The 14,619-nt window shown below is 48.2% G+C and overlaps 1 protein-coding gene across 3 annotated transcripts in view; it reads right to left on the bottom strand.

Moving 5' to 3' along the window:
- Window positions 1–12: 12 nt before the first annotated feature.
- LOC135550996 (serine/threonine-protein phosphatase 2A 55 kDa regulatory subunit B beta isoform-like) overlaps window positions 13–14,619 on the bottom strand; it is a 175,629-nt gene continuing 161,022 nt past the window's right edge. For all 3 annotated transcript variants that reach the window (XM_064982343.1, XM_064982344.1, XM_064982345.1), the window contains 5 exons: window positions 5,380–5,557; window positions 4,664–4,828; window positions 1,460–1,629; window positions 1,169–1,260; window positions 13–915 (listed from right to left, as the gene is read on the bottom strand). In XM_064982343.1, the coding sequence (XP_064838415.1) occupies window positions 636–915; window positions 1,169–1,260; window positions 1,460–1,629; window positions 4,664–4,828; window positions 5,380–5,557 (885 nt within the window). In that variant the 3' untranslated portion in view covers window positions 13–635. The remainder of the gene's footprint in view (window positions 916–1,168; window positions 1,261–1,459; window positions 1,630–4,663; window positions 4,829–5,379; window positions 5,558–14,619) is intronic.

The raw sequence follows: 14,619 nt of genomic DNA, 5'->3' as shown, positions 1-14,619 counted from the left end.
GAATATTTAATGTACCTATTATTATTTTTTTATTCGACATTTTGTAAAGTTCTTTAAAAAATTGGAACAAAAAGCTTGCTACATTGTTTTAATCAATACTACCCGGTAACATCGCTTCCTCTGCATGTTTTAAAACCTTCATGAAGATAAATAAATAAATGAAACGGAAGGGGCAGGAGAGGTCAGAGGGCGTCAAGAGCACACCATCTCAGTAGTGTCTAGGCATATCATCAGGGATGCAAAGGTTATGAGTTTGTAGAGCCAGTCTCTTCAGTTCATCTCCCCAATGCAAAGCTTCTAAGGAACAAAAAAGTATTGTATCCCTGCATTTATGTGCATAACCTTAAAACTACAGCAACAACTTAAGAGGGTGAACATTTTAAAATGGACAAACAAACAAATGTTGACAGCCATCGTTCTTCAGTGTTCTGGATGCAACAGAGGGCAACCCTAGATTTACAACATGGGTGCAGGTCTCTGAGATGGAGCGAAAGAAGAGAACTGCAAAGCTGTCAGTGTCTCTTCACAAGTTGCAGTGCGGCCAGAGATTCCCAGCCTTGCGGCCCTCTCTCAGGTGAGTGTGATCAGCCAGTCAGGGGGCGTTATGCTGGTCTGTGTTGCTCTCCATCCATCCATTAGTTGACCTTGTCTTGGAATATGTAGAGGTTGTTGGTGGCGGCCACAGCGATGATGTTCTCAGAGGGGTGCCAGGCACTGTGCAGGATCTTCTTGCTGAAGTCCAGACTGTCCACGCTGATCTCGTCCTTGCGTCTCTTACCCCCTACACACACCTTCCTGGGCTTCAGGATGGCCCGGGGCTTGCTGTTCTCCCTCGATGCCTCCAGGGTCACGTCACGCTTGGTGTTGCGGTCGAACATGCGGAAGAAGTTGTTGTACGAGCCGGTCATGATCACACTGCGGAGAGAAGGGAGGGGGACACACACATCAATCTCATTTATCTCAATGTGATTTTCCTGATTTTTTTTTTTCCCTCATTTTGTCTGTCATAGTTGATGTGTACCTATGATGAAAATTACAAGGCCTCATCTTTTTAAGTGGGAGAACTTGCACAATTTGGTGGCTGACTAAATACTTTTTTGCCCCAATGTAGATGTGAACTATGAGTAGATCCAGTCCCACTGATCCTAATACAGCGGCTGTGACTGACCTGTCAGACCCGTTCCAGACACACTCAAACTTGTCGAAGATGCAGTCGTTCTCATACAGGGAGCACAGCTTACTCCTCAGGTAGTCGTGCACCTGGAAGAGAAAACCCATTGAGATGTATTCACCAGAGTCGTATGTTCAGATACATGTTTGGTTCTGGTAGTTTCCAATGTATCATTTCTTTGGTGCCCAGCAAGAATGTGCAGAAATCATTGAAAACGATGTGATCTATGGCGTATCAAGGTGTTGACGCTTACAGAGAAAAGTGACGCGAGAGAGTGCTATACTCTACCTGGTAGGTCTCCAGAGGTTTGCTCTCCATGTTGAGGTCCCACACCTTGACCGTGAGGTAGTCCCGTGTCATCAGGTAGCGCCCGCTGTGGCTGAACTTCACGTCTGAGATGGACGATATGATCTCGGAGAAGAAGGAGCGGTTACTGGGGTCCTCTGGCTCCTCGAACACTGCAGGGGGAACAGACAGAGGACCAGGCCGCGTTAACATCTGTCCCAAAAACACTGGAGGAGCAACTCTCTCTGGCTTCCAGCTTCAGTTGATTGATGGATCACTTTCACACTGCACCAGATATTGTATGCCATTGGCTGGCTCTGCTAAACAACTGCTACATTGGCAAAGGGAAAAAGAGAGAAATTATGAGTCTAAATAGTTGCAGAGAACCATTTCTCAGGCTAGCAGACATTTATTCCTCAGTAATAAGGTAATTAATGGTCATATTTTTCAATGCAAACACATTAATGGGAACTGATACTCCATGTAATTTATTTACGAGTCGATCCATATCCACTGGGGCCTCTCAAACGGGCTGATAACTGCAGCTTTTAACAGGCAATAGTTGAACACACAAATACTGCGAGCTTATGGAAGATATTAAATGCAAGACATTGAAGAATTATAATAAGGCTGTGTGTTTGTTCCCTGAATAAACCCCTGTCTGTCTTTGATCTGACAATGTGTTCAGCAGGGTGGAAAATGATGATTTGGGGTTTAGGGACGGTGCCTTGACTGACCTTGAAACATCAATATCACTGTGGGTGTGTGTGTGGCTACTGGAGGGGATTCACTGTGGGTGTGTGTGTGTGGCTACTGGAGGGGATTCACTGTGGGTGTGTGTGTGGCTACTGGAGGGGATTCACTGTGGGTGTGTGTGTGGCTACTGGTGGGGATTCACTGTGGGTGTGTGTGTGGCTACTGGAGGGGATTCACTGTGGGTGTGTGTGTGGCTACTGGAGGGATTCACTGTGGGTGTGTGTGTGGCTACTGGTTCACTGGGAGATTCACTGTGGGTGTGTGTGTGGCTACTGGAGGGGATTCACTGTGGGTGTGTGTGGCTACTGGAGGGGGGTGTGTGTGTTGCTATTCACTGTGGGTGTGTGTGGGCTACTGGAGGGGATTCACTGTGGGTGTGTGTGTGCTACTGGAGGGGATTCACTGTGGGTGTGTGTGTGGCTACTGGTGGGGATTCTACTGTGGGTTCACTGTGTGTGTGTGTGGCTACTGGTTCACTGGGGATTCACTGTGGGTGTGTGTGTGGCTACTGGAGGGGATTCACTGTTCTACTGGAGGGGATTCACTGTGGGTGTGTGTGTGGCTACTGGGGTGGGGATTCACTGTGGGTGTGTGTGTGGCTACTGGAGGGGACTTTCACTGTGGGTGTGTGTGTGGCTACTGGTGGGGATTCACTGTGGGTGTGTGTGTGTGTGGGCTACTGGAGGGGATTCACTGTGGGTGTGTGTGTGGCTACTGGAGGGGATTCACTGTGGGTGTGTGTGTGGCTACTGGAGGGGATTCACTGTTCACTGGGTGTGTGTGTGGCTACTGGAGGGGATTCACTGTGGGTGTGTGTGTGGCTACTGGAGGGGATTCACTGTGGGTGTGTGTGTGGCTACTGGAGGATGGGGTGTTCACTGTGGGTGTGGGTGTGTGTGCTACTGGAGGGGATTCACTGTGGGTGTGTACTGGAGGGGATTCACTGTGGGTGTGTGTGTGGCTACTGGAGGGGATTCACTGTGGGTGTGTGTGTGGCTACTGGAGGGGATTCACTGTGGGTGTGTGTGTGGCTACTGGAGGGGATTCACTGTGGGTGTGTGTGTGGCTACTGGAGGGGATTCACTGTGGGTGTGTGTGTGGCTACTGGAGGGGATTCACTGTGGGTGTGTGTGTGGCTACTGGAGGGGATTCACTGTGGGTGTGTGTGTGGCTACTGGAGGGGATTCACTGTGGGTGTGTGTGTGGCTACTGGAGGGGATTCACTGTGGGTGTGTGTGTGGCTACTGGTGGGGATTCACTGTGGGTGTGTGTGTGGCTACTGGAGGGGATTCACTGCTACTGGAGGATTCACTGGACTGGAGGGATTCACTGTGGGTGTGTGTGTGGCTACTGGAGGGGATTCACTGTGGGTGTGTGTGTGGCTACTGGAGGGGATTCACTGTGGGTGTGTGTGTGTACTGGAGGGGATTCACTGTGGGTGTGTGTGTGGCTACTGGAGGGGTGTGTGTTCACTGTGGGTGTGTGTGTGGCTACTGGAGGGGATTCACTGTGGGTGTGTGTGTGGCTACTGGAGGGGATTCACTGTGGGTGTGTGTGTGGCTACTGGTGGGTGTTGTGTGGCACTGGAGGGGGTGTGTGTGTGGCTACTGGAGGGGATTCACACTGTGGGTGTGTGGCTACTGGCTTCACTGTGGGTGTGTGTGTGGCTACTGGGATTCACTGTGGGTGTGTGTGTGGCTACTGGAGGGGATTCACTGTGGGTGTGTGTGGCTACTGGTGGGGATTCACTGTGGGTGTGTGTGTGTGTGGCTACTGGAGGGGATTCACTGTGGGTGTGTGTGTGTGGCTACTGGTGGGGATTCACTGTGGGTGTGTGTGTGGCTACTGGAGGGGATTCACTGTGGGTGTGTGTGTGGCTACTGGAGGGGATTTGGATCAACTCAGAGCCGTGAAGGAATAAGAACGGCCTCCTGTGGACTTTGATCCACCATTTAAATAGAACTAGTCCATGGAAAGATGGCAAAAACCACTGGAGGGAGAAAAATAAATGGATAAAATCCCCCTTGCGCTCCCTGTTTCCCTCCATTTCCATCTCAACAATCTTCTTTTCCAATAATATCTACAGAAACAAGTCCACCTGCAGCTTAATATCAGTTCAACTAAATACAGCAAGACATTACGTCCCCGACCTCGGTGCCAGCACTCACCTGGGTCCCATCACACAAATACTCATTAGATCACTGTGAGACAAATGACTACGTGGAACAGTAGCAATTAACAGAAGTAGACACGGGAGGCTTCAGAGCCTACGATAGACACCGTGCTTATGCTTAGGGCTAGGAGTTTTTCTGATCATGTGACCTGACCAGTACAGGGACAACTCGGGTCCAGAGGTGTTCCTAGTCAACTAAACACTCCTGGCCCTTATATAATAGAGCCGGCTGGCAATATTCAGTACATGAGTGGTTTGGGATGTGGCTGACTCCTTACATTTTGAGTGGTTGTCACACAATGCTGAGGCCCTCATGTCACACAGCCGGATGGAACCCTTGCTGCTGCTGTAAACGAAGGTGTGACACTGGCTGGGTTGGAACTCTGCTGCTGTGATCACCTCCGTCAGCATCTCCATGTTAGCCGGCTTGATGTCCACGATGTCTGAGGTGTTGGGGTGAAGGAATTCCACCCACATAGAGGAGAACTGGATGTAATTCACAGCTTACAGTTTGAGACTTTAACTATTGGACAAGAGAAGGAAAGGAGAAAACCATAGCAACACATTAGAAGCAAAAAAAAAAGAAGGAAATTAAAACTTGAGAAAAATGAACAGCAAAAGACAGAGCTGGTCCGATTGAGGGAAATGACAGCAGGTTCATCAGTGAGAACTGAGGAGAGGCTGGTCAGCCAGCAGCACTGTGATTGATAGAGTAACGAGGCTCAGTAAATAAGAAGCTCAATATGTGCCCAGGGCCCCACAGCTCAGTCATCCAATCTGCTGTCCATAGACATCTCATCTGTGATCCACAGGGAATCTCAAAGTGAAAATCAATGTTGATCGATGGGGATGTGTTCCTGTTTTAAGATGACCTCGTTGGCTTCTGGGAGGGGATGCAGATGACAGACATAAGAAAGAAATCAAAACCAGTGAGACAACCTCTTAATATGAGCTCCTTCAGTCTAGCAGTCTATGTTTGTTGAGAGAAGGATACTGAAACTTCGGTTGGTGATCTCCAGGTTCCACAGGTTAATTCTCAGGTCATCTGTGGACATGTAGGTCTCGTAGTCACTGTTCACAGAGATGGAGTTGATGTGGTACGTGTGGGCATTGGAGAAAACTCGCCTGGGAGTGGCTTCCACCATCAGGTCCATGGGCTGCAGCACTGGTACCTGGAAGACCTGGAAAAGAGAGAGAGAGAGAAGAGAGTAGAGAGAGAGAGAGAGGGGAGAGTAGGAGAGAGAGAGAGAGAGAGAGAGAGAGAGTAGGAGAGAGAGAGTAGGAGAGAGAGAGAGTAGGAGAGAGGGAGAGAAGAGAGAGAGTAGGAGAGAGAGAGTAGGAGAGAGTAGGAGTAGGAGAGAGAGAGAGAGAGAGAGAGAGAGAGAGAGAGAGAGAGAGAGAGAGAGAGAACCAGTATTTCAGTATTGGCTGTTCATGTCTCAGGCTGAGCTCCTACAGCCATAATGAGTAGCCCCATGTTGTCACAGGGAGTAGGGGCCCTTAATGCCGGCAAATCTCAGCCGGGGCCCCTACACACCCGCCACACGGCAGGGGGCCCCCACAGAGACCCAGACCCCCACTGCGCAGTGCCTTGTCTGCCACACACACACAGTTCAGTGGCTCATTCCTCTACAAATGTTCCAGACTTTCCCCCGAATGCTCCTCGCAATTTAGACTAATGTAACGCCAACTCAGGGGAATCAGCAGGAGGCTTGATGCCACATGATCCTATATACGCATCAGCACAGCTAATGAAGTCACTGAAACCCTCAACAAAGAGTTGTAGTCTGTTTTGGAATACACTGGTCCTGAACATCTCTAAAACTAAGAGCATTGCATTTGGTACAAATCATTCCTTAAGTGCTTAGACCTCAGCTGAATCTGGTAATGAATGGTGTGGCTGTTGAATAAGTTGAGGAGACTAAATTACTTGGCATTACCTTAGATTGTCAAGTGTCATGGTCAAAACATATAGACACAACGCCTCTCCCCTATTTGATCTGGATAATTTGTGTGTATGCATTGATATGTAGGCTACGTCTTGCCTCTGAAAAAATGTATGTAGTTCTGTCCTTGAGCTGTTCTTGTCTAATGATGTTCTGTGTGTTATGTTTCATGTTTTGTGTGGACCCCAGGAAGAGTAACTGCTGCTTTAGCAAAACATCTAACGGGGATCCTAATAAAATACCAAATACAAGAGCATTAGGGTTTTCTGATGGATGATGATTGCAGGATATAGGAAACCTTGTGGCTGTTAACAAGTTCACATTTTTTTACATAGACATGCAACCATATATACAGCCATATTGGCAAAAAAAACTAAAGCAGTTTCAAATACACTATATATACAAAAGTATGTGGACACCCCTTCAAATGAGTGGATTTGGCTATTTCAGCCACAAACATTGCTGACAAGTACAGTTAAAGTCGAAAGTTTACATACACCGTAGCCAAATACATTTAAACTCTGTTTTTCACCATTCATGACATTTAATTTTAGTAAAAATTCCATTCCTTAGGTCAGTTAGGATCACCACTTTTTTTAAGAATGTGAAATGTCAGGATAATAGTAGATGAGAAAGATTTATTTCAGCTTTTATTTCTTTCATCACATTCCCAGTGGGTCAGAAGTTCACATACACTCAATTAGTATTTGGTAGTATTGCCCTGAAATTGTTTAACTTGGGTCAAATGTTTCAGGTAGCCTTCCACAAGCTTCCCACAATAAGTTTGGTGAATTTTGGCCCATTCCTCCTGGCAGAGCTGGTGTAACCTAGTCAGGTTTGTTGGCCTCCTTGCTTGCAGAACGGGACCGCCGAGTGCTGAAGCATGTACAAATCATCTGTCCTCGGGTGCAAAGCTCACTAGCGAGTACCAAACTGGCTCTGGAAGCAACGTCAGCACAATAACTGTTTGTTGGGAGCTCCATGGATTGGGATTCCATGGCCGAGCAGCTGCACACAAGCCTAAGATCACCATGCACAATGTCAAGCGTCGGGTAGAGTGGTGTAAAACTCGCCGCCATTGGATTCTGGAGCAGTGGAAACGTTCTCTGGAGTGATGAATCCCGCTTTACCATCCGGCATTCCGACGGACAAATATGGGTCTGGCGGATGCCAGGAGAACGCTACCTGCCCCAATGCATACTGCCAACTGTAAAGTTTGGTGGGGGAGGAATAATGCTCTGGGGCTGTTTGTCATGGTTCAGGCTAGGCCCCTTAGTTCCAATTAAGGGAAATCTTAACGCTACAGCATACAATGACACTCTAGACAATTATGTGCTTCCAACTTTGTGGCAACAGTTTAGAGAAGGCCCTTTCCTGTTTCAGCATGACAATGCCCCGTGCACAAAGCGAGGTCCATACAGAAATGGCTTGTCGAGGTCTGTGTGGAAGAACTTGACTGACAGAGCCCTGACCTCAACCCCATCGAACACCTTTGAGATGAATTAGAACGCCGACCCTCCTGAGAGCCAAGCCTAATCGCCCATCAGTGCCCGACCTCACTAATGCTCTTGTGGCTGAATGGAAAACCGCAGTGCCCGAAGCAAGTTCTGCAACGTTCCAACATCTAGTGGAAATCCTTCCCAGAAGATACAGCTGTTATAGTAATGTTCCAACATCTAGTGGAAATCCTTCCCAGAGGGTGGAGGCTGTTATAGCAGCAAAGGGAGGACCAACTCCATGTTAATACTAATGATTTAGGAATGAGATGTTCGACGAGCAGGTGTCCATATACTCTTGGTCATGTAGTGTATCTTGATACCAAAAAAGGTTTGTAATGTATACAGGTCAGCCAGTAGCACAGACTACTCCTTCATTTGTGTGGAGCTGGCAGGTGTTGCGTGTGTTATTGATAGAGACCCTCCCCAGTCTCTCTGTGATGCCCCTGTCTCTCTGTGATCCCCCAGTCTCTCTGTGATGCCCCTGTCTGTCACGCCCTGGTCTAAGTATTTTGTGTTTTTCTTCATGTATTGGGTCAGGCCAGGGTGTGGCATGGAGTTTTTGTATTGTGGTGTGTTTTGTCTTGGGGTTTTGGTGTGTAGGCCCCCTGTATTTGGGATTGTAGCTAGTGGGGTTATCTAGCAAAGTCTATGGCTGTCTGGAGTGGTTCTCAATCAGAGGCAGGTGCTTATCGTTGTCTCTGATTGGGAACCATATTTAGGCAGCCATATTCTTTGAGTTTGTCGTGGGTGATTGTCTTGAGTGTCTTGATGTCCTTAGTCTGTGTTAGTTTGCACCAGTTAAGGCTGTTTCAGTTTTCACTACATTTATTGTTTTGTAGAGTTTGTGTTTTGTATTCGTGTTACGCTGTGTAAATAAACATGGATCACAATATACGCGCTGCAGTTTGGTCCGACTCTCCTTCACCATTAGAAAACCGTGACACTGTCTCTCTGTGATGCCCCTGTCTCTCTGTGATCCCCCAGTCTCTCTGTGATCCCCCAGTCTCTCTGTGATCCCCCAGTCTCTCTGTGATCCCCCAGTCTCTCTGTGATCCCCCAGTCTTATCGTTGTCTCTCTGTGATGTCCCTGTCTCTCTGTGATGCCCTGTCTCTCTGTGATGCCCCTGTCTCTCTGTGATGCCCCAGTCTCTCTGTGATGCCCCTGTCTCTCTGTGATGTCCCTGTCTCTCTGTGATGCCCCAGTCTCTCTGTGATGCCCCAGTCTCTCTGTGATCCCCCAGTCTTTCTGTGATCCCCCAGTCTCTCTGTGCTGTCCCTGTCTCTCTGTGATGTCCCTGTCTCTCTGTGATGCCCCTGTCTCTCTGTGATGCCCCAGTCTCTCTGTGATGCCCCAGCCTCTCTGTGATGCCCCAGTCAGACATGCACACACGCATACTGGCACACGCACGTGCACGCACTGGCAGCGTGCGCACACACACACATTTTTATCCTGTCTGTGCAGTGATAAATGCCCCCCCAGCCTGTCTCCCCACAGGCACACACACCACACACTTTACACTTAGAATGAGATTTCTACAGTTCTCAGCCATAATCCCTCATTCTCTAATGGTCTATAGGCTCAGCACGGAGAAGGGGAAGGCAAAATATTCAGCGGAGAGAGAGACAGAGAGAGAGCCAGGGAGAGAGACAGAGAGACAGATAGAGACAGAACCAAATGTTTTCCTGGCCCACCACTCCACCCTGGACTTGAACAGGTCCACCTCTACAAGGCAGCAGTGCCCACCTTTGCCTGGACTCTAAAGGACATTGCTCTTAAATGTATCCCCAACACTTCACACAGGAGTAACAGATCAATAGACACCCCACCCAGACCAGCGAGACCCCCCCCTCACTGGACCTACACATAGAGGACCCACGCCAAATAAATCAAATTTTATTTGTCACATACACATGGTTAGCAGATGTTAATGCGAGTGTAGCGAAATGCTTGTGCTTCTAGATCCGACAATGCAGTAATAACCAACAAGTAATCTAACTAACAATTCCTAAACTACTGTCTTATACACAGTGTAAGGGGATAAAGAATATGTACATAAGGATATATGAATGAGTGATGGCACAGAGCAGCATAGGCAAGATACAGTAGATGGTATCGAGTACAGTATATACATATGAGATGAGTATGTAAACAAAGTGGCATAGTTAAAGTGGCTAGTGATACATGTATTACATAAGGATGCAGTCGATGATATGGAGTACAGTATATACGTATGCATATGAGATGAATAATGTAGGGTAAGTAACATTATATAAGGTAGCATTGTTTAAAGTGGCTAGTGATATATTTACATCATTTCCCATCAATTCCCATTATTAAAGTGGCTGGAGTTGAGTCAGTGTCAGTGTGTTGGCAGCAGCCACTCAATGTTAGTGGTGGCTGTTTAACAGTCTGATGGCCTTGAGATAGAAGCTGTTTTTCAGTCTCTCGGTCCCAGCTTTGATGCACCTGTACTGACCTCGCCTTCTGGATGATAGCGGGGTGAACAGGCAGTGGCTCGGGTGGTTGATGTCCTTGGTGATCTTTATGGCCTTCCTGTAACATCGGGTGGTGTAGGTGGCCTGGAGGGCAGGTAGTTTGCCCCCGGTGATGCGTTGTGCAGACCTCACTACCCTCTGGAGAGCCTTACGGTTGAGGGCGGAGCAGTTGCCGTAACAGGCGGTGATACAGCCCGCCAGGATGCTCTCGATTGTGCATCTGTAGAAGTTTGTGAGTGCTTTTGGTGACAAGCCGAATTTCTTCAGCCTCCTGAGGTTGAAGAGGCGCTGCTGCGCCTTCTTCACGATGCTGTCTGTGTGAGTGGACCAATTCAGTTTGTCTGTGATGTGTATGCCGAGGAACTTAAAACTTGCTACTCTCTCCACTACTGTTCCATCGATGTGGATAGGGGGGTGTTCCCCCTGCTGTTTCCTGAAGTCCACAATCATCTCACATTCATTATTTTCCTGACACCACACTCCGAGGGCCCTCACCTCCTCCCTGTAGGCCGTCTCGTCGTTGTTGGTAATCAAGCCTACCACTGTTGTGTCGTCCGCAAACTTGATGATTGAGTTGGAGGCGTGCGTGGCCACGCAGTCGTGGGTGAACAGGGAGTACAGGAGAGGGCTCAGAACGCACCCTTGTGGGGCCCCAGTGTTGAGGATCAGCGGGGAGGAGATGTTGTTACCTACCCTCACCACCTGGGGGCGGCCCGTCAGGAAGTCCAGTACCCAGTTGCACAGGGCGGGGTCGAGACCCAGGGTCTCGAGCTTGATGACGAGCTTGGAGGGTACTATGGTGTTGAATGCCGAGCTGTAGTCGATGAACAGCATTCTCACATAGGTTTTCCTCTTGTCCAGATGGGTTAGGGCAGTGTGCAATGTGGTTGAGATTGCATCGTCTGTGGACCTATTTGAGCGGTAAGCAAATTGGAGTGGGTCTAGGGTGTCAGGTAGGGTGGAGGTGATATGGTCCTTGACTAGTCTCTCAAAGCACTTCATGATGACGGAAGTGAGTGCTACAGGGCGGTAGTCGTTTAGCTCAGTTACCTTAGCTTTCTTGGGAACAGGAACAATGGTGGCCCTCTTGAAGCATGTGGGAACAGCAGACTGGTATAGGGATTGATTGAATATGTCCGTAAACACACCAGCCAGCTGGTCTGCGCATGCTCTGAGGGCGCGGCTGGGGATGCCGTCTGGGCCTGCAGCCTTGCGAGGGTTAACACGTTTAAATGTTTTACTCACCTCGGCTGCAGTGAAGGAGAGACCGCATTTTTCCGTTGCAGGCAGTGTCAGTGGCACTGTATTGTCCTCAAAGCGGGCAAAAAAGTTATTTAGTCTGCCTGGGAGCAAGACATCCTGGTCCGTGACTGGGCTGGATTTCTTCCTGTAGTCCGTGATTGACTGTAGACCCTGCCACATGCCTCTTGTGTCTGAGCCGTTGAATTGGGATTCTACTTTGTCTCTGTACTGACGCTTAGCTTGTTTGATAGCTTTACGGAGGGAATAGCTGCATTGTTTGTATTCAGTCATGTTACTAGACACCTTGCCCTGATTGAAAGCAGTGGTTTGCGCTTTCAGTTTCACGCGAATGCTGCCATCAATCCAAGGTTTCTGGTTAGGGAATGTTTTAATCATTGCTATGGGAACGACATCTTCAACGCACGTTCTAATGAACTCGCACACCGAATCAGCGTATTCGTCAATGTTGTTATTTGACGCAATACGAAACATGTCCCAGTCCACGTGATGGAAGCAGTCTTGGAGTGTGGAGTCAGCTTGGTCGGACCAGCGTTGGACAGACCTCAGCGTGGGAGCTTCTTCTTTTAGCTTTTGTCTGTAGGCAGGTATCAGCAAAATGGAGTCGTGGTCAGCTTTTCCGAAATGGGGGGCGGGGCAGGGCCTTATATGCGTCGCGGAAGTTAGAGTAACAGTGATCCAAGGTTTTTCCGCCCCTGGTTGCGCAATCGATATGCTGATAAAATTTAGGGAGTCTTGTTTTCAGATTAGCCTTGTTAAAATCCCCAACAACAATGAGTGCAGCCTCCGGATAAATGGTTTCAAGTTTGCAAAGAGTTAAATAAAGTTCGTTCAGAGCCATCGATGTGTCTGCTTGGGGGGGATATATACGGCTGTGATTATAATCGAAGAGAATTCTCTTGGTAGATAAAGCGGTCTACATTTGATTGTGAGGAATTCTAAATCAGGTGAACAGAAGGATTTGAGTTCCTGTATGTTTCTTTCATCGCACCATGCCTCGTTAGCCATAAGGCATACACCCCCACCCCTCTTCTTACCAGAAAGGTGTTTGTTTCTGTCGGCGCGATGCGTGGAGAAACCCGTTGGCTGCACCGCTTCGGATAGCGTCTCTCCAGTGAGCCATGTTTCCGTGAAGCACAGAACGTTACAGTCTCTGATATCCCTCTGGAATGCTACCCTTGCTCGGATTTCATCAACCTTGTTGTCAAGAGACTGGACATTGGCAAGAAGAATGCTAGGAAGTGGGGCACGATGTGCCCGTCTCCGTAGTCTGACCAGAAGACCGCCACGTTTCCCTCTTTTTCGGAGTCGTTTTTTGGGTCGCTGCATGCGATCCATTCCGTTGTCCTGTTTGTAAGGCAGAACACAGGATCCGCGTCGCGAAAAACATATTCTTGGTCGTTGGACGCTGATCTTATATACAGTAGTTCTTCTCGACTGTATGTAATGAAACCTAAGATGACCTGGGGTACTAATGTAAGAAATAACACGTAAAAAAAAACAAAAAACTGCATAGTTTCCTAGGAACGCGAAGCGAGGCGGCCATCTCTGTCGGCGCCGGGAGGACTTACATCCAGACCACCCCCAGCCACATCCACACACACACCCACCCCAACCAATCAACACCCCCCCATGTCAACCATGCCCACACCCCATTAAGGCCCCCTCAGATCAGACATATGCCACTCCTGCCCACCCCATGCACCCCACCCCCGCAAAGAGGGCCTCAACATGGAAGTCACACATATGCCCAGGTAGTGAGCGGGCAAACAGGCCCAACCCCCACTCTTACACTCGCCCAGGCCAATGGCATGTACCAGATGCTCAGCAGGCTCTGCTCACACTTACTGGCCTGAGGCCAAACTACACGACCAACAACATTGGACACTTTATGGAACACAAAGCCTTCACTCTATCATCCTGGAATATCCAAGGCCTGAGGTCATCTGCCTTTAGCCTAAAGAGCAGGAACCCGGACTTCACCAAAGAAATCGGTAATACAGACATTGTCATCCTGCAAGAAACCTGGTATAGAGGAGACAAACCCACTGGTTTCCCTCTAGGTTACAGAGAGCTGGTAGTCCCATCCACCAAACTACCAGGTGTGAAACAGGGAAGGGACTCAGGGGGTATGCTAATTTGGTATAGAACAGACCTAACTCATTAAATTAATCAAAACAGGAACATTTTACATTTGGCTAGAAATTCAAAAGGAAATTATCTTAACAGAGGAAAATGTCCTCCTGTGTGCTACCTATATCCCCCCACTAGAATCCCCATATTTTAATGAAGACAGCTTCTCCATCCTGGAGGGGGAAATCCATCATTTCCAGGCCCAGGGACATGTACTAGTCTGTGGCGACCTAAATGCCAGAACCGGACAAGAACCTGACACCCTCAGCACACAGGGGGACAAACACCTGCCTGGAGGTGACAGCATTCCCTCCCACATATGCCCCGCTAGACACAACTATGACAACATAACCAACAAAAACGGGTCACAACTCCTGCATCTCTGTCGCACACTGGGTATGTACATAGTCAATGGTAGGCTTCGAGGGGACTCCTATGGTAGGTACACCTATAGCTCATCTCTAGCCAGTAGTACTGTAGACTACTTTCTCACTGACCTCAACCCAGAGTCTCTCAGAGCATTCACAGTCAGCCCACTGACACCCCTATCAGACCACAGCAAAATCACAGTCTACTTGAACCGAGCAAAACTCAATCATGAGGCATCAAAGCCAAAGGAACTGAGTAACATTAAGAAATGCTATAGATGAAAGGAATGTAGTTTGGAAACCTACCAAAAAACAATTAGGCAACAGCAAATTCAATCCCTTTTAGACAATTTCCTGAGTAAAACGTTCCACTGTAATAGTGAAGGTGAAAACTTGGCAGTAGAAAATCTTAACAATATATTTGACCTCTCAGCTTCCCTATCAAATCTAAAAATCTCAAATAGAAAACCGAAGAAAATTAACAACAATGACAAATGGTTTGATGAAGAATGCAAAAATCCAAGAAAGAAAT

Source organism: Oncorhynchus masou, chromosome 12 (genome assembly GCF_036934945.1).
Source record: "Oncorhynchus masou masou isolate Uvic2021 chromosome 12, UVic_Omas_1.1, whole genome shotgun sequence".
NCBI lineage: Eukaryota > Metazoa > Chordata > Actinopteri > Salmoniformes > Salmonidae > Oncorhynchus > Oncorhynchus masou.
The sequence above is the reverse complement of the archived record's forward strand: the minus strand, read 5'-3'. Positions and strand labels throughout refer to the sequence as shown.